The sequence below is a fragment of the Scardinius erythrophthalmus genome (assembly GCF_964197995.2).
Source record: "Scardinius erythrophthalmus genome assembly, chromosome: 10".
NCBI lineage: Eukaryota > Metazoa > Chordata > Actinopteri > Cypriniformes > Leuciscidae > Scardinius > Scardinius erythrophthalmus.
The window spans coordinates 29,116,187-29,141,495 of NC_138230.1; the positions used below are offsets into that span (position 1 = coordinate 29,116,187).

General features: G+C 37.2%; 1 protein-coding gene across 1 annotated transcript in view; it reads right to left on the reverse strand.

Annotated features, from left to right (window-relative positions):
• Window positions 1-25,309, reverse strand: part of rims2b (regulating synaptic membrane exocytosis 2b) — a 181,343-nt gene that overhangs the window by 98,220 nt on the left and 57,814 nt on the right. Inside the window, exon 5 of the mRNA XM_081376541.1 lies at window positions 4,228-5,105. Within this exon, the coding sequence (XP_081232667.1) occupies window positions 4,228-5,105 (878 nt within the window). The remainder of the gene's footprint in view (window positions 1-4,227; window positions 5,106-25,309) is intronic.

Below are 25,309 nucleotides of genomic sequence, written 5' to 3' on the forward strand. Positions count from 1 at the left end.
TAACCGAGTACGTTTCAGTGGATTTTCCTTTATCTTAAGTGCAGTTTTAAACTGAATTTAAAGGTGAGAGGTCACAGAATAAATTGCTTGTCACAACTGATCTCAACAACATTAAAGCACAGAAATTAAAACTAAAAGAGATTTACCAAGAGAACTGGCAATTGTACTGAATCTGAGGTCAATGCAACATCCTAGCAAGTCTTTACACTTCAACTTCCCATGTGATTGTGTTAAGAATGTCACTCAGGGATTACGTTACTAGGGACGCAATTATAACCAGTCATAATTTACTGGTTAACCGGTAACCGACAGAATTTTGACAGATTAATACTATCGGTTAAACAGTTTAAAAAGGAACACTTTTGAAGGATTTTTTTAAAATCTTTTAAAATAAGGAGCCAGTGTTCTGACGTAGAAGCTGGAAGCACTGCACTGTGTTTAATACAACTGACATGGAAGAGAAGAGATTGTTGAATAAAGTCATTAATTTTGTTTGTTTTTTGCATAAAAAAAGTATTCTCGTCGCTACATAACATTAAGGTTGAACCACTGTAGTCATGGACTATTTTAACAATGTCTTTACTACCTTTCTGGGCCTTGAAAGTTGCAATGACGTTGCTCCCTATGGCTGGTACAGAAAACTCTCGGATTTCATCAAAAATATCTTCATTTGTGTTCCGAAGATGAACGAAGGTCTTACGGGTTTGGAACACCATGAGTGATTGATGACAGAAATTTCATTTTTGGGTAAACGACCCTTTAAATTTAACGGTTTCAGAACAGAACAAGAATGAAAAATAAATAAATAAATAGCTATATAAACATCAAGGCAAAACTAATTCATTTAAAGTGAAACTGAAACAGAAACCAGTGTTGGGCTCACGTAGACAACCTCGCTCATTCGGCACCGGGGTTGGGAAGTAATGAAATACATGTAACAGCGTTACGTAATCAGGATACAAAAAATTGGTAACTGTAATTCGTTACAGTTACATCAAAAAACAAAGATTTCAAGTTAGCAATGCTAGAACTGATATATTGTGTGTGCGCGTGAGGCGATCTTATAACGGAGGAAACAACTTAATACACTCCGTCATTTATGGTCATAAGTGGAAGTCATCATTTGAAACTGTAAAGGGTTTAGTTTTATTTGTGTACACCTACAATAAAACAAAACATTGTACATTTTTAAAATAAAGAAAACAAACAGGATGCCGTATTCTGCGGTCACAATTTATTTTCCATGAACTTGTTTAGCACCATATAGCCTACTACTTGCACATTTTTTTCTTTTGTTTTGTTAATCTTGTAATGATTTAAGTGAAACATTTCGCGCATTTATTCCTTGTATATATATATATATATATATATATATCATTTTATTTGTTTTTTTCTCAGTTTACAGAAGAGCTGCAGGTGTGTGATGTGACGATGAGTGAATATTTGCGCATGTAAAACTAAACCCCTGGAAGACAGATTTTGCTATTATTAATGGGTCACAGACACTTATTTATTCTAGTTTAATTTATTTCTAATCTAACATAATCTTGTCGTTTAACGGTTAAGGATCGGTTAACAAGCTTTGGTTGCCGGTTAGGGGAAAAAAATTAAATGAACATCACTAACCGTTACAAAACATCACATTTACAATCACACCCAGTCTGATATTATCTCAAAATCTGTTATGGTATAGCCATACAGTATTAAAGGTTTAATTATTGTTCATGAAATTAAAAATGCATTAAGCATGACATATTGGTAGAAAAGTTTCATAATTTATGGTAGAAAATTACTACTACAATCTAGTTAATGAACAACACTGGCTTTTAACAACCCTTTTAAAGGGATAGGCCTAGTTCACCCAAAAATGAAAATTATGTCATCATTTACTCGCCTTCAAGTTGTTCTAAACCTTTATATGTTTTTTCTTCTGTTGAACACAAACAAAGATATTTTGAAGAATGTTGGTAACTAAACCATTGCTGTTCCTCATTGACTTCCATAGTATGAAAACAACAGAGTTTTCTTACCAACATTCCAAGAAACTCATACAGGTTAAGAAAAACTTAATGGGTGAGTAAATGATGACAGAATTTTCATTTTTGGGGGAACTATCCCTTTAATTCTACAAATGCAATTGCATCAAGCACAACTGAAAGAAAAACAAAAAAACACGTGCAACGATTCATCAACTAATTCATCAGGCAAAACTGACTTTCATTTAAGAAGAAAAACCGATAAGAACCAAAATGTAACCAAAATAATTTAAGATCTAGGATGCCAAACCACACAATTCATCTGACTGTTGATTTCTTTAAGGTGCACTAAGTAATTGTATGTTTATGGATGCGTCCAAAAGCTTAGGCAGCTGACTTGTTGCCTCTACACTATCAGGCAATGACTTCACAGCAGTGTTTTCACACAAAGGTATCTCACAAAACCCATTTCAGACAGGAGTTCTGAGGAAGCAGAACAGTCTAATCATCTACAACTAAACAGAGCAAGCTTTGGTGATAACTAAGCACATATTTAATTACTATGATACTAATTTCGCGCTAGAACTGAAATCAAAAGTTGAATGACATTCAAACTCATTCAAAAACATACATTTACACTAGGGGTTGCACGACTACTGATTTCTGCTAGTCGATTTCTTATCAAAACAATACTCGAGTTACTCGACTACTCGTCGTTTATGCTACTCTGTATATGAAAAGACATGAAATAGCTAGATCTTATCAATAAACATTTATTAATTCATAGCCTTATGCAACAATTACATAAGTTAACTCTCAAAACATTATAATTATGACATTTCATTTTTAAATTTTCATGTAACAGTCTAAAGCCAAATAAATAGCCGTTCTTGCCTTTCATTCCAGACGTCTGCTTCTAGGGGCCGTTCACATATCGCGTCTTTTCCGCGCTCAAGGTCGTTATTTCAAATGTGCGCTAGTTTGTCCAGGCGGGTTTTTCCTTCTCATCTCCAGAAATATATCTATTAGTAAAGCTAATGCAAGGGCTAGAAATAAATTAATCCTTTGCTGAATGATACTTCTTCGTCGTCATCATGTAGAGCGCAGTTTGGTTGCATAGCAACGACAGACGCCACGGGAGCGCAAGCGCTTGTAGGAGACAGCGGCACGGCCGCGCGCGCTTTCCACACGTTTTTAGAAGCAATATGTGAACGGCCTCTTGCAGAGTTGGCCAAATTACAATATTTTTGTCATCCTTGATGAAATTCTTCCACACATCTGACGCGTGGTGTCTGTTGGTGACGTTCGCCATTTTTAATTAATTTATGTTTAATGGACGCTCGAGTAGTCGATTGTTTCCGACAGCGTCGACTAGTGGTTGAAGTAGTCGATCTATCGACTACTCGACTAGTCTATGCAAGCCCTAATTTACACACAAACTGACCACCAACCAAAACTTTCAGCACAGGCTAATTGTATATGGGCAACAAAGAATACATCTATGCTGCCTTCAAAAATCCATTGGATTAAGGTATCTCAGCAGACAGAATGTGGCAGAATCACTGGATTCGGGATTGCCTTGTTTCCTTCCTACACTTGGGAAGGCATAATTTTTCAGCTTTTGGATGCAGCCTATGGCTGTCCGAAATCGCATAATCTCTTGAGTAGGTCCTTATTTTGAATAAGTAATTCACAACCGCTGAAAAAGTATGTTCTATATAGTATGTGTAGTATGAATGTAATCAGGACAATGGCCTACTACATTCACCATGTTGTCATTAGTATGTGACCTACAAGCATCTGTTAAGTCGCTTCTCCACCATTCATGAATCCTCTACCGTGGCCTCATGGGATAGTAAAGTGTCCATCATATGCACACATCAGAAACTCGTCGGTAGACATAGGTAATCCGGGTACTTTTTGCCGACTCTTTTATGAGTTCTGTGAATTTGAACATACTACTTTTGTTTTTCACCTACTATATAGAGGAGAAGTATGCGATTTCAGAAGCAGCCTTTGTTTCACTAGCTTTTATTTGTCTCCCTAAACAATCTATACAACATCATTAAACTCTCTGCTGCCACCATCAGCTCTGGAGCACCATGAAGGTCAACCATGAAGGTGCAGCTCTTTCTAGGCAACTGATATAACAGGAGTTACATCTGAGATTACTTTTCTCACTGAAACACTGCAAATGTTCTTAATCAACAATGAAATGATTTCATTTTCATTTTCAGCCAGCAACGTTTACCTTTTTCACTGATGGACTCACTTTCCAGCTCCACATCCTCACAGCTGGTGTACTCTGGCGTGGTGGCCAACTCCTCCTCCGAGCTGCTGAAGCTGCCCATGGTTCTGAGCTTGCCAAGGCGTTTGCTTCGGTTGGGTCGAGGTGGAGGAGGCCGAACTGATTCGGATTGGTCTGAGCTTAGGGAGTCATTTCGCAGCATGCTATCCATTTTGTCCCGATTGTTCCTGCGCATAGCTGAGCTAGGGTCTAAGTGGTGCTGTTGGGGTATGGGTTTTCTTGTTGGCTCCGCCAGTCCTCGCCGACTTTCACCCAGCACAGGGCTGCGGTGTGGTGTTGGTGGGCTATGATTCGACATCCGATGTCCCGGTGAGCTCCTGTCATCAGAATATGAGAGTTGACTTGGACCTCCCAATAGAGGGAGGCGCGACTTCCGCACACCGGGGCCATGCAGAGGCTCGTCAAGTTCTGTATAAGCAAGTGAGACGTCACTATGGCGCCGCTCATGCCGTGCCCGTGACACCTGGGCGTGGATGCGCATCTGCTCCTCGTAGGGCTGGGGTTTGACTGGGTAGCGCGCCAGGTTGGGGTCACTGCGGTAACGGGCCTGGTATTCCTCCTCACGGCGCCTCTGGAGTTCATAGTCGTCTAACTGGCCGTCCAAACGCTGGCCTTGCGAGTGCCAGCGTCCTCGACTGTCTCGATAATCTCCCACCTCATTGTACATTCTTGAACTCCTTGGCGAACGGCCAGGGTCACGTCCGTAGTCGGACGGAGAGCGAGGCATGCCACCTTCAGGCGGGGCATACTGCAATCCTCCTTCCCCCTCCCTTTGGTTATATGCCGCGTTTGGGTCTCTGGATGCTGATGGGCTTCTGTTTCTAAGAATGGAAAAAGAAAATAATGTCAGTGTGACTGGTCAATACAGTGAGGCAAGTCTAAAGCAAATAAACAAATGTAGACAATCACAAATGAGCTTTGGGCACCTCCTTTTCTCTTCAAGCAATTCAGATAAGAGATGTGTAAAACTACATACTTTAAAAATTAACTAGAGGGTGAGTTGTCTGAACAACTAATCTGCCTTAAAGGGATACTCCACTTTTTTTGGAAATAGGCTCATTTTACAACTCCCCCAGACTTGAACAGTTGAGTTTTACCGTTTTCGAATCCAAACTTTGCTGCCGTACCATGAGTGCAGCAGGCGTAATGATATGACGCAGCACCTGAAAATAGTCCCCAGCTGGACTCATTGGTTACCGAGCTGGGGACTATTTTCAGGCGCTGCTTCATATCATTACGCCTGCTGCGCTCATGGTAAGGCAGCAAAGTTTCTTGATTATTACGCAGGAATGATAGTATAGTTCCTAGCCATATCAGCCTAGAAAATTGCAACTTTACATTTTCCGTTGTGCTTAGTACATGATGTAACTACAGAAGAGTCAAGTTTTAAATAGGAAAAATATCGAAACTCTTTGGTCATTTTTTTGATAGAGATGCTAATGGTCTCGTCCGATTCAATGATCTATGCTAAAAGTGGTACTGCCAGACCCGGAGATCGGCTCAATGGATTTGAAAACGGTAAAACTCAACTGTTTAACTCTGGGGGAGTTGTAAAATGAGCCTATTTCCAAAAAAAGTGGAGTATCCCTTTAAGGAAGCCCTGTATATTACTCTGATTTACACAGTTCAGATGTGTTTCACATAGGATGCATTCTTCTGTTCAAAAACAGCTGGATGCAAAAACTGGAACAGGTTCTCAGGATGTTAATGGTGCAGGATGCTAAAGACTGGTCAGAAATCATGAGAATAATCATGATTATTTAATTATATGGGCAGCCTCAATTTTTAATAGTAAAAAAATAAATCTACATACAGTTTTGTGGGGAAATGTTTTATTGGGAAATGTTTCTCAGGTTGCAACATCTAATATTACTCTAATAGGCAGGAAAAACAGACAACTCCAGAGGGTATAAAATTACAGAGATAAATACAAAATAAATATTTTTTATTACAATTAAAATATTCATTACAATTACAATACAGCCAATTATTTAATTTTGGAAACAAAGTCACACTTTTTTTCTCACACAGAATAAATTAACCTTTATCCACAAAAATATTATTGGCATTAAAAAAAAAACCTGAACTAGTAAGCCATCCTGATCTATGCGTAATTACTAGACCATCATACTAAACTGTTTGACGCAAACAGTCACCTCAAGTTCACTGCCCAAGAGTCGATATCCATTTGGCTTCAGGACTCTCTTGTTTAAGCAGGCATACGTCAACAAGCATCACTGTTGTTCCTGCCCTGGAGCTCTTTCATCGTGAGGAGCCCACAGGGACTGTGAGAGTGGGCAGTTGGATCGGGTTCGGTGGTCCTAGGACCAGTCTACCATAACAGACCCTTGAGCCATAGCTTTCATTGTGGTTAACCTTGAAGAGCAGAGAGTTTGTCTCTAGCCACAATCATGGGGGAATTATGTCACACTGAGTTTATTTACCTCCCTTTCTTTCTTTCTTTCTTTCTTTCTTTCTTTCTTTCTTTCTTTCTTTCTTTCTTTCTTTCTTTCTTTCTTTCTTTCTTATTACCTGTCATGTCATGCCAGCCAGTGTCACTTACAGCAGATGCCACTCTCCAGCACTGGTTCAAAAAGGAGACAATGGGATGGGTGTGATTGTAAAAGTAAACCTTACTTTTAATATTGCTCACACTTACGGTTAACGATTTGAGCAAACCCATAACCCTAAATAAACCCTAAATAAAACTTCAGCGTGTAACTCAGCTCTCATTCTTTGTGTTCAAGGCACGAATGATACTTCAAATCATGTGACTTGTTGAGAAGTATGCACTGAGCATCAGTGAAGCACCGAGAAAATTTTGGCAACTACCCACAATCCCATACAGTGGGGAGTTTTTGCATGGGCAAACATTTTACTTTTATTGACACAGGCAATACATCATTAAATTATTGTGCAGAGTCAGCAGCAGTGCCATATTGAGCTGTACCATATTCCAGCACTAAATGACTGCTAAATGTCTAAAATGTGACATCAACCATTGGGCTATCATATGCATGATTGCAATGTTTACCACATGCAAAGCTCTATGAGCTTTTCAAACAGATCAGCCCGACACAGCAGGATAATATTTTAAAACATTCTGTACGTGTACAGTACACAATTACAACATCATAGGTTGTTTGCTTTAAAATAATGGCCATCTTGAGCACAGATGCTAGACTGTGAAAAGACCCAGAAAAAAAATCAGTATTGCACTATTTGTGTATAGAAATTCCTTACATTGGCTATGGAATTAAAGATCCCAAATAAAACACAGATTCCTCCTTTCCACTGAAATAGTGCTTGAGTTGGAGTTGAATCAAATCACTTTGTCCCACCATATTTTAAAATCCAATTCAGCTTGTGTTATGTTTATTTAGCAATGGTCATGAAGCAATTTAAATATATAACAATTCAAATGAATAGTAATACATTTTCAGATGATATTTGTAAATAAACGCAATTTATTTAAAACAGGAAAAATAATGTCACTGGAGTAACTGTGAAATGTTACAAAAATAGGATGGAATGTAGTCAAATAAAAACACCACATCTAGTTTTAGAACATACAACACATTAGAAAATATATTTTAAAGAAGTCTCTGAAGTTGCTGAATTTATTTGTTAAAAAGTACAGTAAAAACAGTAATATTCTGAAATATTTAAACATTTTCTATTTGAATATATTTTAAACGTAAAAGAAGCCATTATTGCAGTCTTCAGAGTCACAAGATCATTCTAATATGCTGATTTGCTACTCAAGAAACATTTCTTATTATTGAAAACACTTCATATTTTTGTGGAAACCATGATTTTTCAGAATTCTTTAATGAATAGTCTATAAAGTTTAAAAAACAGCATTTATTTGAAATAGAAATATTCTAAAACATTCTAAACGGTTTACTGTCACATTTGATCAAATTGACACATTCTTTTTGAATAAAAGTTTTTTAAAAATCTTACTGACCTCAAACCTTTGAATAGTAGTGTATATTATAACAATGTGTGTATTATAGTAATATAATATGTTCACATTCAGGGCATTGATACTGCATAGAAAGGAACTCAACCCCATTAGGATGCTCAAAACAGCATAGAGAGACAAAAAGAGGAAGACAAACTGAATGTTTAAATTCTATATCTATGCAAACCTCACCACTAGCATGATAAGCTTTCCTAACTGTACGGTCGGCTCTGTGCGGGCATTACTCAGGCGTTATAATTACTCGTCTCGAAACATCTGTACGCCTGTCACAAAACCGTCAACTAAGCAGCATTCAGTGAGAGCCACTCAACTGTCACACAAACGCTGCACAGGCAAAAAAAAAAAAATCTTCTACGGCTGAGCGCGTCACGCATGCACGCACCTGTCAGTCAAGAGCTGCACATCTGGGCTGCGGGCGCGAGCATGTTGAGTGCCTGGCTGCATCAACCACAAATCCCTGTTTGAGCACTGTGCACCACACCGCTACGCTGAAGGGCTGAAGAGGTCCAGCTGGGGGGAAACCAGGTCACCACTACAGAAAACACAAGCACTACTCCCGTAGTACAGCAGCTGCTAGCTTAGCACATCATCCACCCCTCCCAGCATGCCCTCACACACGGAGGCATTACGGTCAGGCCGCACCAGAGCGAAGAGTCAATTCTAGAAAGCCGAAGTGGGCCGAGAGGTGCCGACAGGTGCCGAGAGGCCGAACGCACGAGGAGCAAAGGCTTCTGGGACTGGAGAGCAGTGTTACCATTTAATGCTGTTATCACAGGCTGTATTTAGCTGGAGGTCAAGCACGACTTTACCCTGCAAGGAGGATTATGGTACTTAGCTGATTACTGGCTGCCTGACGGTTATTGCCTACCAATTGTACGGCTTGGGAACTCCTTCTCCGAGTGCAAGACTGGATTTCGGCATAATCATCTTCCTCTTTGCCCCGGCAAACTCCAAGAACAAAGCAACACAATATCCCAGTGAAATAAACCTCTCTCGATATGATGTATCAGCATATACAACTTGGCTGTCTCAGCATGTATATGCAGCAATTGCATGCATGTGTGTGTCTGGGGGGGGGGGGCTCTGAGCAAGTGTGGGCATGTTCACAAATATTCATAAATCTGGTGTGTGTGTGTGTGTGTGTGTGTGTGTGTGTGTGTGTGTTGAGGAAGACACAACAGTCCAGTCTCTTTCTCAAGCAGACAGATTAACTCAGGGCCTTGTGAGCATGTGTGCATAAATGCATCTGTGTGACAGTGAGAACATAGCGCCACCTACAGTCAGTGAAATATAATACACTGAAGTTGATTGGCGTTAATTAAGTGGGTGTACTACAATTATATAAAAATGTATAAAAAAGTGTATATTTTTTATGTTAAAATTTGTTTTATGAGGGGTTTTTTTAATAGCCCATGCAGATATCTAAAAAAATAAAATAATATATAGTATCTACAAAAAAAAAAAAAAGCATAGTAAGCAATGTCCCCAGGGCTTCACGATTTGAGGAAAAAATCGAATTGCGATTTTTCTGATAAAAATTGCAATTGAGAATTTAAAATGTGATAAAAGAAATTCCCTGTTTGCTGTTCATGTTTGTTGGGCTGCACAATTTGGCCAAAATGTTGTGATTGTATATCAGTATGGCTGTATAATAATAATAATAATAATAAAATATATTAAATAAAAATATATAAATTACAAAATTAGAAACATTAATATTGTAATATTTCATTGTACATTAAAAACATTTTTTTATTATAATAATTACTTTATTTTACATAACTGTAAAATTACAATACTAATATTTATCACTTAATTTCTTACATTTTAAATGTCAATCCATCAAAATTGTATTTTGACAAAACCGCAGGGAGCTTAAATCTTCTCTTTTGTTAATAATCACTTCACATTACAAGTGAAGTGCCTGTCCCCTGAACACACTGTAAAAAAAACAGGGTCTCTGTAGACAGCCCAGGCTCCACAAACAGCAAGAAAAACAAACTGGCCCAGCCTGGACCACCAAACATAACAAACAGTGTTCCAGCCAATAACCGACAAGAATGATTTGGGGGTGGGGGTTGGGGGGTTAGTGCGTGTGCACATGAAGGGGGGTGTGAGGAGTGGAGAAGAGAGACGCATGAAGAGGGAAGTTAGCTAGAGGAGAGATGTCCAAGACAATGACAACGACTAACGTTAAAAAATTATATTCTTGAGAATTTTGATATGGCCGACACACGACCAAAGAGACGACGTTCCGATGAACAAATAACAAAGAAGAGGGAAAAGGAGAAGGAACGCGAAGTCCCGAATTTACATCGGAAAAACGTTCAAAAGGTGACGAAAACTCCTCCGGCAGAAGGGCTTCCAATCTGACATTCAGGTGGCTCTGTTTTTTCTGGACAGGTGCGTAAATCCAGTTTGGTTTTTCTAAATGGTTCATGACTGTTTCAGGAAGCACGGAAGGGAGGGGGAGGGGACGGGACGAGGAGGAGGGAGGGTCGAGCTAGCCTCCATTTTGTTTGACAATACTTCGAACGTCAACAACAAGTGATGTCACCCAACATCGCTTGGAGCACCTTTAACACCTGCATTTATCTACCCATGTGAATGGAACATTGTACTAAACACTGAATCTACAGTGCCACTACAGAAGAAATTATATTTTAGCTTGCGGTTTAAATTCAATGTGAAAATATCAATATTGTATTGCAGGCAGCAAAGGGGGTGAGAATGACTCTTATGATATGACCCTAGTCTTTTTTCCAATTCATCAAAAACAGTCAGTGACAGTAATTACTGAATTAATTACTCGCTTACTGAATCACAAGTCAGATCACTTTCTGTCATGTCTGACTGTTCCTGTGTTATGTAGTATTTAAGGTTTCTGAGGCTTTTAAACAGTGTAATCATTGTATTTTGAAATGCTATGTATTTTTAGTGTTTTTATTTACTATGTAGCTAGGACATAATATATACCTAAAGTTAATACAGCATTTACGCCAACCACTGTGCTATTAAAATCTGTTTAAAATCTGTGTAAACACACCTTGCCAGCAGAGCAATGCCCTAGAAACCACCTAGAACATTCTAAGCAACTGCACATCAATAAATTGGAAACCACCTACATCCTGCCTTCAGTCTTCAGTGTCACATAATCCTTCAAAAATCATTTTGTTATGCTGATTTGAGACATTTCTTAATATTATCCATGTTGAAAACAGCTGCTTCAGTTTTATGTAGAATCCGGGTTTCATTACCATTTAAAAAAAAAGATTTTATAAAATCAATACTTTTACTGTATGTAGCGAGGACGCATTAAAATGATCAAAAGTGACAAACAAGACATTTGCTGTTACAAAATAACAGTAAATGTTATTGTTTAATGTTACAAAATATTTCTATTTAAAAAAATTGCAGTTCTTTTGAACTTTTTATTCATTAAAGAATTTTTTAAAAAATGAAGCAGTACAACTGTTTTATTCAACATTGATAATACGATTTTTTTGCAGCAAATCAGTATATTGATTTCTGAAGGATCATGTGACATGGCTGCTAAAAATTCAGCTTTGATTCATTTGACAGTAATGATTTACATTTTAAAATATAGAAAACATATTTTAAATTGTAATAATATTCCATAATTTCACAATTTTTACTATATTTTTTATCAAATAACTGCAGCCTTGGTGAGCATAAGAAACTTCTTTCAAAAACATAAAAAAAGTAAACAAAAATTGTTGACCAGTAGTGTATAAGATGAAATTTCCAGAAATAAAAAATAAAATGATAAACATCCAGGTTTGTGTAATATTAAAACATCTTATGGCGCTTTTCCACTACACAGTACCAGCTCGCCTCGGCTCGACTCGACTCGGCTCTGTTTGGTTTTCCACTGTGTAAAAGTTGTACCTGTACCTGCTTCCAGGTACTTTTTTTGTACCACCTCCGGCGAGGTTCTAAGCGAGCTGAGGCGATACTAAAATGTGACGTGAAAACACGGCAGACTGCTGACTGGTCAGAGAGAATCGTCACTATTCACTGCGTCATCATTGCACGCGCCAGACGGAGTATCCTGAATAAAAAACAGCAAAAACAAAAACAAAAACATCCAAAAACAGCATACACTCGATTTCCTCCATTGTCCTGTGTGTGTGGGTAGCGGGTGTGTCTCGCGCGGCTCGCGTAAAAGATTAAGTCACGGCAGTTTCCTGCGGCGTCGCTATAACGACCAGGTACTATTGTGGAGGTACTATCTGCAATGGAAAACGGAGCGAAAAGCGAGCCGAGCCGAGCCGAGCCGAGTCGAGTTGAGCTGGTACTGGTAATGGAAAAGCGCCATTAGTCACCTCTAGGGCCCCGGTCCCCTGGTTGAGAACCACTGCACAAGCGAGAAATGACACCTGCACCTTCTCAACTGATGTTGCTAACCTAGTAGCAAGGTTCATCATCCAGTCCCACTTTAGGACAGATGGTATAAATCAAATCCGCCCAGTACATTGATTTCAGCAGAGCATTCGTGCTGTGATCAGCCCGTTGGACCCTCCACACAGTGTTCAGACAGCAGCAGAGATCACAGCCTCTCACCAAGGGGGATCCGTCTGACCTGCTTCCATGTAAAAGCTCTAAGACTGCCTTATTAGCATCTCAAGACACACACACACACACTGTAAGTAGGGCATACCCCAGTAGAGCGGGACACACTCCATAAAAGAGGTGCAGAAAATTCAGGGAAGAGAATCAACCACAACAGTAAGGTAAATAGACCTTCCAATAAGAAATGTGACAATGTGAAATGTGACAGGGTCACAAATCAGTATTTTTTTCAAGGTACATGGTGCCATTCATTACCATACGTCACTTTACCATTATACCGTACAAAAAGAGCAATAAACAGAAGTTTCAATAGTCTTTTCATCCCTATTGTGACGTACATCCGAGTTTCTCGAACATGATCTTGTCCATCGGGAATCAATGGGATCATTAAGTCATTGTGGTTTGCTATTTCTGTGATCTCATGTGAGTGACGACAGTTTGTTCCGCCCTCACGCTGGTAAACACGTTATCAGAGAAGAGAAAAGATGTCATCACAAGAGGGAGGGGAAGCTATTTTGATGAAAGATTACAAGGGAACATGAATTTAAAACAATAATGATGTGCACAGATAAATAATTTATAACAAATATTGCAATATTCCATAAATAAAATGTAAAAAAAATAATTGTCAATATTGATTTTATGTTGACTTTAAAGGCAAAGCAGGGCCATCACATTATATTAAAAAAATCAGATAGTTTGTATCTTAATATAACTTATATTTAATATGTTAATAATAGTATTTAATGTATTATAAATAAAATCAACCGGCATTTGACCACGCAAAATTCCTTGCCACAATGTTAAAGCATTTTAGCATGTTGCTATGTTGATGCTAAGGTGGTGGATACTAGGGTGCATTGAATGGTTCCCAGTGTGTAATTTTAGCATGGTATGTGGATGCTAAGGTGTTAGGGTGGTTGGGTGCTCTGGGAGGATGCTGACATGTTAGGGTGGTTGCTAGGGTGTTGCTAAGTGGTTGTTAGGATGATCTGGGTGGTTGCTAGTGCTAGTGATTATTAGAACGTTGCAATGTGGTTGCTAAGGTTTTCAGGTGGTTGTTAGGCCATTGCTAGGTGGTTGAAATGTGAATGCTAAGGTGTCAGGGTGGTTCCATAGGGGGTTTGTTACATTTGGTCAAGTTACTTTAACTTTCACAAGTTACAAGTTACTAGGCGTCTCTACGTAGGGTAACGGGTTAGTTCAAATTATGAACCCTGAGTATGAGCAATAGTGATGCTTGCCTTAGCAAATGCCACTATAATATTTCTCTCTTAAAGCATAGCTGACTGCACTGAACTATTATAATAAGCTTCACCATTAGTTAGATTACAGAATGCTATTAGACCTGTCATTTAATCCCCCACATCCAAGCAACACCAATATCCAGAGACAATACCACTAAAAAAACGCAACTCTGCGCTAAGTACAGCGTGCCAGACATGAGTCATAGTTCAGAAGGCAGTAGCGGAATGCTCCAGAACGTTGGTGCAGTACTCTGAATCTATTAGTATGCTCGTTGTGTTCCAAATATGCACTGATTTTAATTACCTACTCTTCTGATTCAGCGTACATCACTCAAGCACTGCACTTCTGATGGAGTAATGCTGTTTACTGGAGTCCAAAACCCTTGTAACTTCCTCTCTTTCCAATGGAAAGAAAAGGAAGGTTTAAAAAATAGATTACAAACAAAAAAAATATACAGTATATTCTGTAATTTTTTTATTCATTTTATTTCATCTGTGGAGTACAACATGAGTTTGTATGCTCTTTTTCTTGCAATTGTCTGAAAAGAAATTTATACTTTGATTGCTGAAAAATGGCTGCTGAAAATTCAGCTTTGCCATCACAGGAATAAATTACATTTTAAAATATACTGGAATAGAAATCGGATCTATTAAATTGTAATAATTGTTCACAATATTACTGTTTTACTGTATTTTTGATCAAATTAATTAAGCCTTGGTAAGAAACTTCAATCTTGCCAAACTCAAAATGTTTGAACAGTGGTGTACAATGAACAGGAACTGAAGCTTTCAAACTTCAAAAGCAAGTATAAAAGTAATACATACGACTTATGTGCTATATTCTACTTCTGTGCTTATACATTATATACGTAAGTCTTCTCACATTATGCAATAGCTCTATGTGAGGAACAGAGCAAAATTTGCTATTCATTAACAATTATTCTTTTGAGACAGATTGTTTCAATAAATCATTTGATCCAGTTCACAAAATCATCTAAATGATTCTTTTGTGAATCAAACTGATGAATTTAACTATTTTGACTTCAATTTCAATCTGTTCCTCAAACAAAGCTTGTATACATTCAGAAGACTTGGAACACAAAGTTTTTGACGTTGAAAGCTTAATTGCATGAAAAAGAGTGGCCAGCAACACATCATTCCGACTTCTCTTTTGGTGTGAAGAAAAAGAAAGTCATGCATGTTTAGACCAACATTAGGGTGAGTAAATCATGTTAGTATTTTCATTTTTGAGCAAACTTTTGCTTTATATGCACTTCCTTTCTTGTAAGGATCACTCTTTAACTAATGGGCACTCCAGTGTGGTGGGATTTGAAACACTTAGTCCAGCGCTGCACACAGACAGTCTCTATTTTGGGCCTGGACAGGCAGGTCATAGGGCTGTAGAGTGCCTTGCAGGCTGCTGAATAAATAATTTGTTCCTTTATATAGTGGGTGAAGTAGATGCCGGTTGAGTCGGCAGCCTTTAAAAGAGGATGCGAGCGAGAGTATAAATGAACACACATTGGTTCCTCTGACGCATGCGATGCAGCACAGCGCAACGAGAGATGTGGGTAAGCGGCGCAGTCAGGAGACTTTCTCGTCTCATTTTAAATTAAAACAGATTTTCTCTCTCTTCTCTCTTAGATAAACACTGCCCTATTCATCCACTCCAGTCGAGCCCTTTCTAGCACTTTCAATCAGATTTCACACAAAAGAAAAATGCAGTGCGGCGCACAATGGCTGAAGTGTAGAAAATTGCAGTGGCTCTGAGAGCAGAGAGCTAAAAATGCGTTGGCGACCAGCTCGGAGCTAAGTATCACTGTTATTTCTATAGCAAAGTTTGTTTCTCAAGGGCAGAAGTGATGAATATTTCTCTGCGCATTATCAAAGGCAGAGAGATGTCATGTTGCTGTCAGTGACGGAGAGGATGGGAGCTCTGAGGGGGATGAAACGGCTGTGGGTTTGGGAAATGACACTACAGTCTAGCAAGAAGTGTTGTGTGCAGACTTTTTCGTGTGGAGTCAAGACAGTCTTCAAAAATGCCTGGGACACAGAGATGCATTGATACTGTGATCATGTTCGCCTACTCTGTAAAACGCTCCAGCATGTAGAATACATGCAACATTCATTGCAAAAACACTGATGCAGAGCTAGATATTTCCAGATTCATTTGATATATTTTGAAAGAAAGTAATACTTTTATTCAGCAAGGATGCATTAAATTGATGTGACAGTAAAGACTTTTACATTGTAACCCCAAAAAATACGGATTTTAAATAAATGCTGTTCTTTTGAATGGGACTAATTATCTTAGTGAATGTTCAGATTCATACAAAAATGTACCATGGTTTCCATAAACATATTAAGCAGTTTTTTTCAACATTGATAATATTAACAAATGTTTCTTAAGCAGTAAAGCACATATTAGAATGATTTCTGAAGGATCATGTGATACTGGAGACTGAAGAGTAATGATGCTGAAAATTCAGCCTTGACATCACAGGAATAAAATACATTTGATAATATATACAAATATAAAACAGTTCTTCTTTTAAATTGTAATAATATTTCAATAAATTACTGTTTTCACTTTTTTTATATCATAAAATTGCATACCATAAAATTGTTGAGCATAAGAGGCTTCTTCCAAAAACACTGAAAAATCTTAGTGACTTACTGGTGATCAGTGTCCCATACAATTTTTTATTTTATTTTTTTTAAATATCTACTTTTATGTTCCACATAAGATAGAGTCATAGCAGGTTTTAAACCACATGAGGCTAAAATAAAAAAATAAATAGTAAATGATGACAGAATATATATATACAGTACCAGTCAAAAGTTTGGAAACACTACTATTTTTAAAGCTTTTGAAAGAAGTCTCTTATGCTCATCAAGCCTGCAGTTAAAAAAAAAAAAAAAAAAAAAAAATAATGGTTCTCTTTTTAATATACTTTAAAAATTATTATTAAAAGTAATTTATTTTTGTGATGCAAAGCTGAATTTTCATCAGCAAGTACTCCAGTCTTTGGTGTCTTATGATCCTTCAGAAATCATTCTAATATGCTGATTTATGATCAATGTTGGAAACAGTTGTGCTGCTTAATATTTTTTTATAACCTGAGATGGTTTTTTCAGGATTATTTGATGAATAAAAAGTTAAAAAGAACTGTATTTATTTAGAATAGAAATCTTTTGTAACAATATACACTACCGTTCAAAAGTTTGGGAACAATAACTATTTTTTTTTTTAGAAATTAGTACTTTAATTCAACAAGGATGCGTTAAATTGATAAAAGGTGATGGTAACGATTTATATTGTTAAAAATGTTTTTATTTTGAATAAATGCTGTTTTTATGAATAAATGCTGTTAACGTTTTACTCATCAATGAATCCTGAAAAAAGTATTCCAAAAAAATATATTAAACAGCACAACTGTTTCCAAATCATCAAATCATCGAGTATCAAATCATCATATTAGAATGATTTCTGAAGGATCATAAGACACCAAAGACTGGAGTACTTGCTGATGAAAATTCAGCTTTGCATCACAAAAATAAATTACATTTTAAAGTATATTAAAAAAGAGAACCATTATTTTAAATTGTAATAATATTTCATAATATTACTGTTTTTTTTTTTTGTTTTTTGTTTTTTTTTACTGCAGGCTTGATGAGCATAAGAGACTTCTTGCAAAAGCATTAAAAATAGTAATGTTTCCAAACTTTTGACTGGTACTGTATATATATATATATATATATATATATTTTTTTTTTTTGATGAACTACTACTTACTGTAAATAAAAATAAACGTGCTACCTTCAATACTTAGTTTTACTTAAACAGGTATCAGTAACAGAATGTACCACAAAGAAATGTGTTAGTGATTTATATGAAAAATAATGTGACTCCTTGTCTCCACGTCAAATGAGCAACAGATTTAGATTCAGCTGTCTCTGCTGTAAGCGATGTCTTTCCAGGGTTCTTAGTTACTGCATACAAACTGTTGAAAATATATCACTTTGAATATAAACAAAAATTGCAATGGTGGGTTCAAATCCTCCTGGGAAGTTCGTATTTGGTGGGAAGTGTGGGAAGTTTTCAAGTCACTTTCGTCTGAGTTAGATGGGGGTGCACTTTCTCTTAATTAATTACAAAAAAAAAATAAAAAATACAGCAAGGTTCTTAAACTCTACTTCTAGAAAATGAAGAACAAGGAATGTGCGTCAGGTTTGTTTTGCTTTTTTATGTTTTTAATTAATTTATGAAGCCACTGTAAACTTTATCATTACATATTATATTGTTATATTATAACGCCATCATATGTTGTGCAGGCAATTAGCTTGCTTTCCTGTAAAAAGGAAATCCAGACAGCATCACTGCTAAATACTTGTAAGTATTGTGGTACTGCGCCATGCTTCTCACTGACACGTCCCCAACTCGTAAAGATCGGGGCTTAAAGAAAATCCCGAGCTTCCCACTTGTATTTACGACATTGTGGCAGCATTCATGTGCGTTCAACTAGTAAATACTATCTTTACGACATGACGTGAACGCACCATAAGCCAAACATAAAGCTACCGTTCTGAAGAAGAGAAGAGACTTAAATCAATGCCAAAGTTGTTAACGAGTTACTTTCCATCAGAAGTAATAATTTATTGTTACGTTATTTCATTAGTCCTCCAAAAAGAACACTAATAATTATTTTTAAAATTAAAATTCCCCTACACTGGTCTTCCAAAAAAGCAAGCAAAATTTCTCCTCAACTGATCCCCCATCTCATGCATTTCATCACTTACTATACCCCCTGTTCTTGAAATACATTTTTAAATATAAGCCTGAATAACTCTATCTTCCAAAAATAAAACGGTATTCCAGGTAGTCGGCTAAATATTGTGATGAAATATCTTGTCTGTCCTATATAAATAACTCTAAATGTAATCTGAGAACCTTGACCTAATATGCAAAGGTCAAGCAGCCTCCCCAAGGCCACCACCAAACTGTACAAATGATCATCTTTAAAGGAATAGTTCACTTCAAAATGAAAATTCAGTCAGCATTTACTCACCCTCAAGTTGTTTCAAACCTATATGAAGTTATTTCTTCTGCTGAACACAAAGGAAGATATTTTGAAGAATGTCAGTAACCAGACAGTTGATGGACCCCATTGACTTTCATAGTAGGAAAAGAAAATACTATGGAAGTCAATAGGGCCCATCAACTGTTTGGTTACCGACATTCTTCAAAATATCTTCTTTTGTGTTCAGCAGAAGAAAGAAATTCATACAGGGTGAGTAAATGATGACAGAATTTTCATTTTGAAGTGAACTAATACTTTAATGCTACATGCCTCTCCTCCTTCAAGTACAATGTTGTAGGAACAGGCTCCAAACAGTGTCGTCAGTTCTTTAAGGGCTACGTATTGTTACAATGACCGTGATAGAGGCTCAAAAATGATCTCTTATTGATGGGATTCACTCAATAGACGCACAATGCTGTTAATCTCCCAATCAATGATCTTATTAGGACAAATATCCTGCCAGCTAAATGGCATCATTTAAATTTAACCTCAGTTTAAGGATCAATAAACCATCACCAAACTCCAACCCTTGATTTATCTTCAGCTTGTCTATTACATCTGCCCTGACCTTATTAGTGCTGCTTGATAAGGCAATGCTCACTATTGTTATTGCTATAAATCACCCCACAGAATTTTGAAATGAATGATGCCTCAAATCATGTGGCTCATTGAGGAAAGGTATGCTATAACCTTTCTAAGTGACTTCTTTTCCTGGTAGGCAGCAAATTAAAATAGCGGAAAAATCCCATAAGCTTAGCTATGTTTCCATTCATGTATTTTTATGTGAACTTTCAGACATCGCATTAAGAACACTGGATAAAAAAGCCAACATGCGCATAAAATCTTAAAAATTGCACACGATGCTGTCTCACACGATTGCATTCCCAAATATCAGGTATCTGCCTCTGAATGCAGACTAACATGACTGCGTTTTATTCTGTTTTATCTGTGCACTCTGAGGGTCAAGTCACTTATTATGTAGGAAAAAGTCACAAGCTTCCCTGACTGCAGCAACTTTTAATTATTTTAATGCTGATATTTTGTGTATATATAGTAAGCGAAGATTTTGTGTTCTTGAACAAAAATATTTTGTGCGATATTCCAGTTTTTGATGTGCAAAACATATTTTCAAAACTGAAGAAACTGTTGGTTGCTCGTATGGCAAATCGAATAATCATAATCTAAAGACGCAACTTTTCTGAAAGGGTTTTTATCAACTGTCCAACAGCCTAAGTACAGGAAGTTAATTAAAGTGCCCCAATTATGCTTTTTTGAATATTACCTTTCATGCAGTGTGTAATATAGCTTGTTTGTGAATGTTAAAGGTGCTCTAAATTAAAAGGTAGCTGCTCTGTGGAGTTTAATACGTGGAAAGCCTTTCCTTCCCCATTAATGGTAAATAACTGTGATAATATTTTTGGCCATATCGCCCAACTCTACTTGCGGGTGGTCTATTATTTAATGGGCCAGTAAGCAACCACCTAGCAATGTGCCTAGAACACCATGGCGACTGCATAATAATACTCTATAAACCATTCAGAACACCTTACAAACCACATACAACAGCCTTTTTTTAGCAACACCTCTGCAAACACCCACAGCACCCTAGCATTCTGCCAGTGAGTTTTGCACAGGTAAGAACCACTCACACATTTTTTAGGAAAATATAAAAATCCAGGTTCATTTGCACTGTCTGCAGAACTTCCTAGATAAAGCACTTAAATGAATGAATAAACATTTCACTATAATCCTTTAAAATCATTTATTAGGTAGGGTTTTAATCCAAGGGTCTGTACAAACATTGTACGCTAGAATTGTCTAAGAACATTTTAAAGTATTTGCATAAATAGTAATTAACAATATGATAAGCATTATAGCATGTAATAAAAATAGTGGTAACACTTTACAATAAGGTTTCATTAGTTAACTGTAATAACTACATTAGTTAACATGAACTGCACTTTTACAGCATTTATCAAAAATTTACAAATACAGTAACAAATTAATTAGTCATGGTTAATTTATGTTAGTTAATACATTAACTAATGTTAACAAAGGAAACATTAGTTACAAGAATGTTACAATAGAGACTAAAATGTAATCAAGAAAACACAGATTTTTTTTATTTTGGGTTGTAAATGCACTATATAATATTATTGTTTAAATGTTTGGGGACAGTACAGTTTTTTTAAAGTAATTAATACTTTTATTCATCAAGGCCGCATTAAATTGGTCACAGTAAAATAAATAAATGTGACAGTAAAAAGTGTTACATTGTTACAAAACATTAATATTTTAAATAAATGTGGTTCTTTTGAACTATTCATCAAAGAATAGAGACTTTAATTATTAAAAAATATTAACAAGCCCAAACTTTTGAAAGGTAGTGTATATATGTAATATATAATCTAAAAGGTACCTCACTTGACATACAGTATGATACAAAATAAGCATATTTACTTGCAACAGTGGAGCTGCACCTCTTTTGACTTTCCACCACTTGAAAAGAGAGAAACATCGAAGTCCAACATTATAACAGCTCCAGCCCGCAACGGGATGGGCTGCTCTGACTGTCCATCGATCAGTTTGGATTTCCATTAAAAGGAGCTGGCGCACAAGGACTGACTGATTCAGAGCGAGTGCTTTTGGGAAGAGAGTACACTAGAGAAAATACAGCTTCTAAATAATCAATGATTGAGGGAGTAAATCAGCCAGAGTGAAAGAGGCCGAAATGTGGCCGGCAATTTATTAAGACATTTGAGGGAGTCAGATTCCATTTCTGTAGCCCACCACTCAAATGCAATATCAACAGCATTAGTGCAGAGACCAGGGATACAACAAAATGATTTGGTCCATTGAGATATGGGTTGCTACTAAGTGGGTATAAGGCTTTTGCAAATAAAAGCCTGAATTGTAAAAAGGGCTGGGCGGTGTGACGGGATATACAGCGCAGTGCGACCATAGAAATTCTGCTATACAGTATGTATCACAGCAGATTTACTTTACATTATTTACACGACTTTTTAAATTTCTAAAACTATGTAAATAACCTTTATGTGCCAAATATTGAATTCCATGAATGTAACTAACAAACTAAGCATATATGGATGATGATGATGATAATAACACAATGGCAGATAATATGATTCAACATCTTTTTTTTTTTCTTTTTTTTTTTTTAAATAAGATACAAATGCTAATTTTAAAGCAGATGAATAAACATGCAGTGAGGATCTCATCATCATCATCATCATCACACACAAACTCATTCACAATTCAATAACTCTGGGAGTCACACTGTTACTAGATAGCATGTCGCAGCTGACTGCATTAAAGTCTGTAATGTTGCCAATGCATAACTTGTGTATGAGAAAACATTGCACACCATAAGTGAAATTATTTTTGGGTAACAGATAAAATATCTTAAAGGTGAACTAAGTAAACAAAGATAACCTCTGAATAAACCACCACAAAAATAGCAAAAAATTCTGATTTATTAATAACAGAAAAATAAATTAATAGAAATTCAAACAGATACATGTATCATCATTCCCTCCCCATCTAAACCTATCATCTAGTAAAAACGAAGATAGTCATAAAGTCAACATTAACTCAATACTGACCCTATTTACTTTCCTAAAAAAAAAGTATTCATCTGAAATCACTAATGCCTCTTATTTATTTTTCAACCCCTCCTCTCCAACTATCTGTCAGAGACCACTTTGCACAATCCAGTCAGTTCCTGGAGGATAAAATCTAGTCCCTCCCTACATTTTCTGTTTCACTCAGAAATATGTCACATTACTTAAATAAAATTATAATGCTTGAAGTAAAAATATGATGCCGTCAACACATCCAAACTGTGCATAGCCATACAATTTGTAATTCTTTCTCATTTTCTTACTTTATAAGCAGATGACACATGCACATGACAAAGTGTTACTTTAACAAGATGGTCCTGTGAACACAAGACACTTGTGAAAGGCGCTCATGGTTAAACCCGTCTACAAAACCATGACAGTGCTGTAGTCTGTATTTTGTGAATGAGAATATGCTGTTGTTTGTATTATGATATAATCCATATTAAGTGTTTCAGGTATGCCATAGCATTGCTTAATAAATCATGACTTTACTGAATGACTCACTAGGACATTTATGTTACTGTGCTTGAGTTATAAATAGCTCAAGGCTCCTCAATTAGCGTAATAAAGAAAGTCTCAAACCTGCTCCAACAAAGAATCAGCAAAAAAAGCAATATATCTCTCACTATAGATCTATATAGAAATTTACAGAAGGAGACATTTAGATGCTAATTTTCCCTATAACCATCTAACCAGTTTATGAAAGGGACAAAAGAAAAACCTGACAATGTCCCAATGTCCTAAATCCAAGATGCTACGATCCCAGCTGGGATTTGCATGTGAAAGTGGTAAAATAAACAGAACGGTTTAAAAATATATAAATGCAAAGTGCACTGGCAAAAACATTCCGTCACTCCTTTACTATGCATTAGTGCTCATGTTACATACACTTTTTTACATTTATGTTATCTCTAAATTAAGTGATTATTTACTTAGAATATTATGAAATATGACTGAATAAAATTGGCTACATTAAGCTACATTAAGTCATTTTTAAAAGTCAGATCAGGTAGAAACAGCTAGTTAGGGTAATAACTGCATGTTTTTGTTTTTTGTTTTTTACTTTTTCACAGTGCATTGAGTAGTCTAATAATACTAAATCAATTGCAAGTATTTCCTGGCACAACTTGTAAATATACTTGTTAGTAGGTGTATTATTATTATTATTATTGTAATTGAATTAATTGCATTTACATGCAGTGATTAACGGCCACTGTAATAAAGAGTGTTCCCATATTATCTTATGCAAAAAGCATAAATGAAGCTGTTGGCACGGAGGCGCAGTTACTGTTATAAAACACCCATGCGAATCTTAAGCGATAAACAGCAGCGTAAGTTCAAAACCCACGGGATTCTTCAGCATGTTAATCTATAGCACTGAATGTCCGTGTGCTGTATTTCTGTATTCGTTTAGCTCTTGTGTGATGATCGGTGAGCGGGTATCGATCGCCTCACCTGCCGTTCCGCGCCTGTCCCAACAGCTCTGGCTTCGAGATGTTCTGGGGTGGCTTAAAATGCGATAGAAACGAGCTACAGAACTGTCGCAATGTCCCAAATTGCATTTTCACCTGCCCCCTCCTCCCTATCCGAACCCAGCAGTCTTTCACTTGAGGAAACAACAACAGCACACCCACAACCCCGCGACCGCTACATCCGACGCGCTGCCGTGTCGATCAAGTCCCATATTTTCCCGGAGATCTGATGGATGTGCGCTTCATGCTCCAGTCTTGAGGTGCTGCGGCTGCTGGGAGCGGGGGATGGATTCTTTCTGACGGCGTGCCAGAGAGAGAGAAAAACAGCGCTGCATTTTTACCGGCTGGAATATCTGGAGCTGCGTCCATGCGCCACCGTCTCGCCTCGGAGAATCAGACGAACTGGACCACCACAGACTCTCTCTCACACATCATTCCTGACGCGCTCGCACTGGCTGCTCGTTTCTGTGAGAGATGCGCAAACGGGAGAGTGAACACGGCGTTCTGATACAGTGAGCTCTCGGGAGAAGTACAGAGAGAGAGAGGCAAAAACAAGTGAGCATTTTTAGACTAGTGCATATGATAGCCTACCCTAATATGCTGTCTAAGCAGTCAGCTTACTAGGTTTTCAGACACAGCCAGTGCGCTGGAGTCTATTTCAGCAGACGCTCAAAGCACTGGAGCAGCGCGCGCTCTACAGTCACGAGTGATAGGCCTATAGCTATGTAACAACGTATCTCGCATATTATTTCGTATTTTATCTTTTACCTCATCGATGCCCGTTAAAGGTCACTTTAAGAAGTGATTGGCCATTTAAAGAGGATTGGCAGCAACATGAGGGCGTTTAGTAGGCTACTTGGCGAATCGAATCTCCTTTAGCGTTCTGAGACGTCACGTGAGTAGGCTATATATTATTTTCCTTTCGGTGCTGCTAAAATCTTTAACCACTTTTTACAGGACATTTTCTCTAACATTTTCATTAATTTCTCTATCTCCCTGTCAT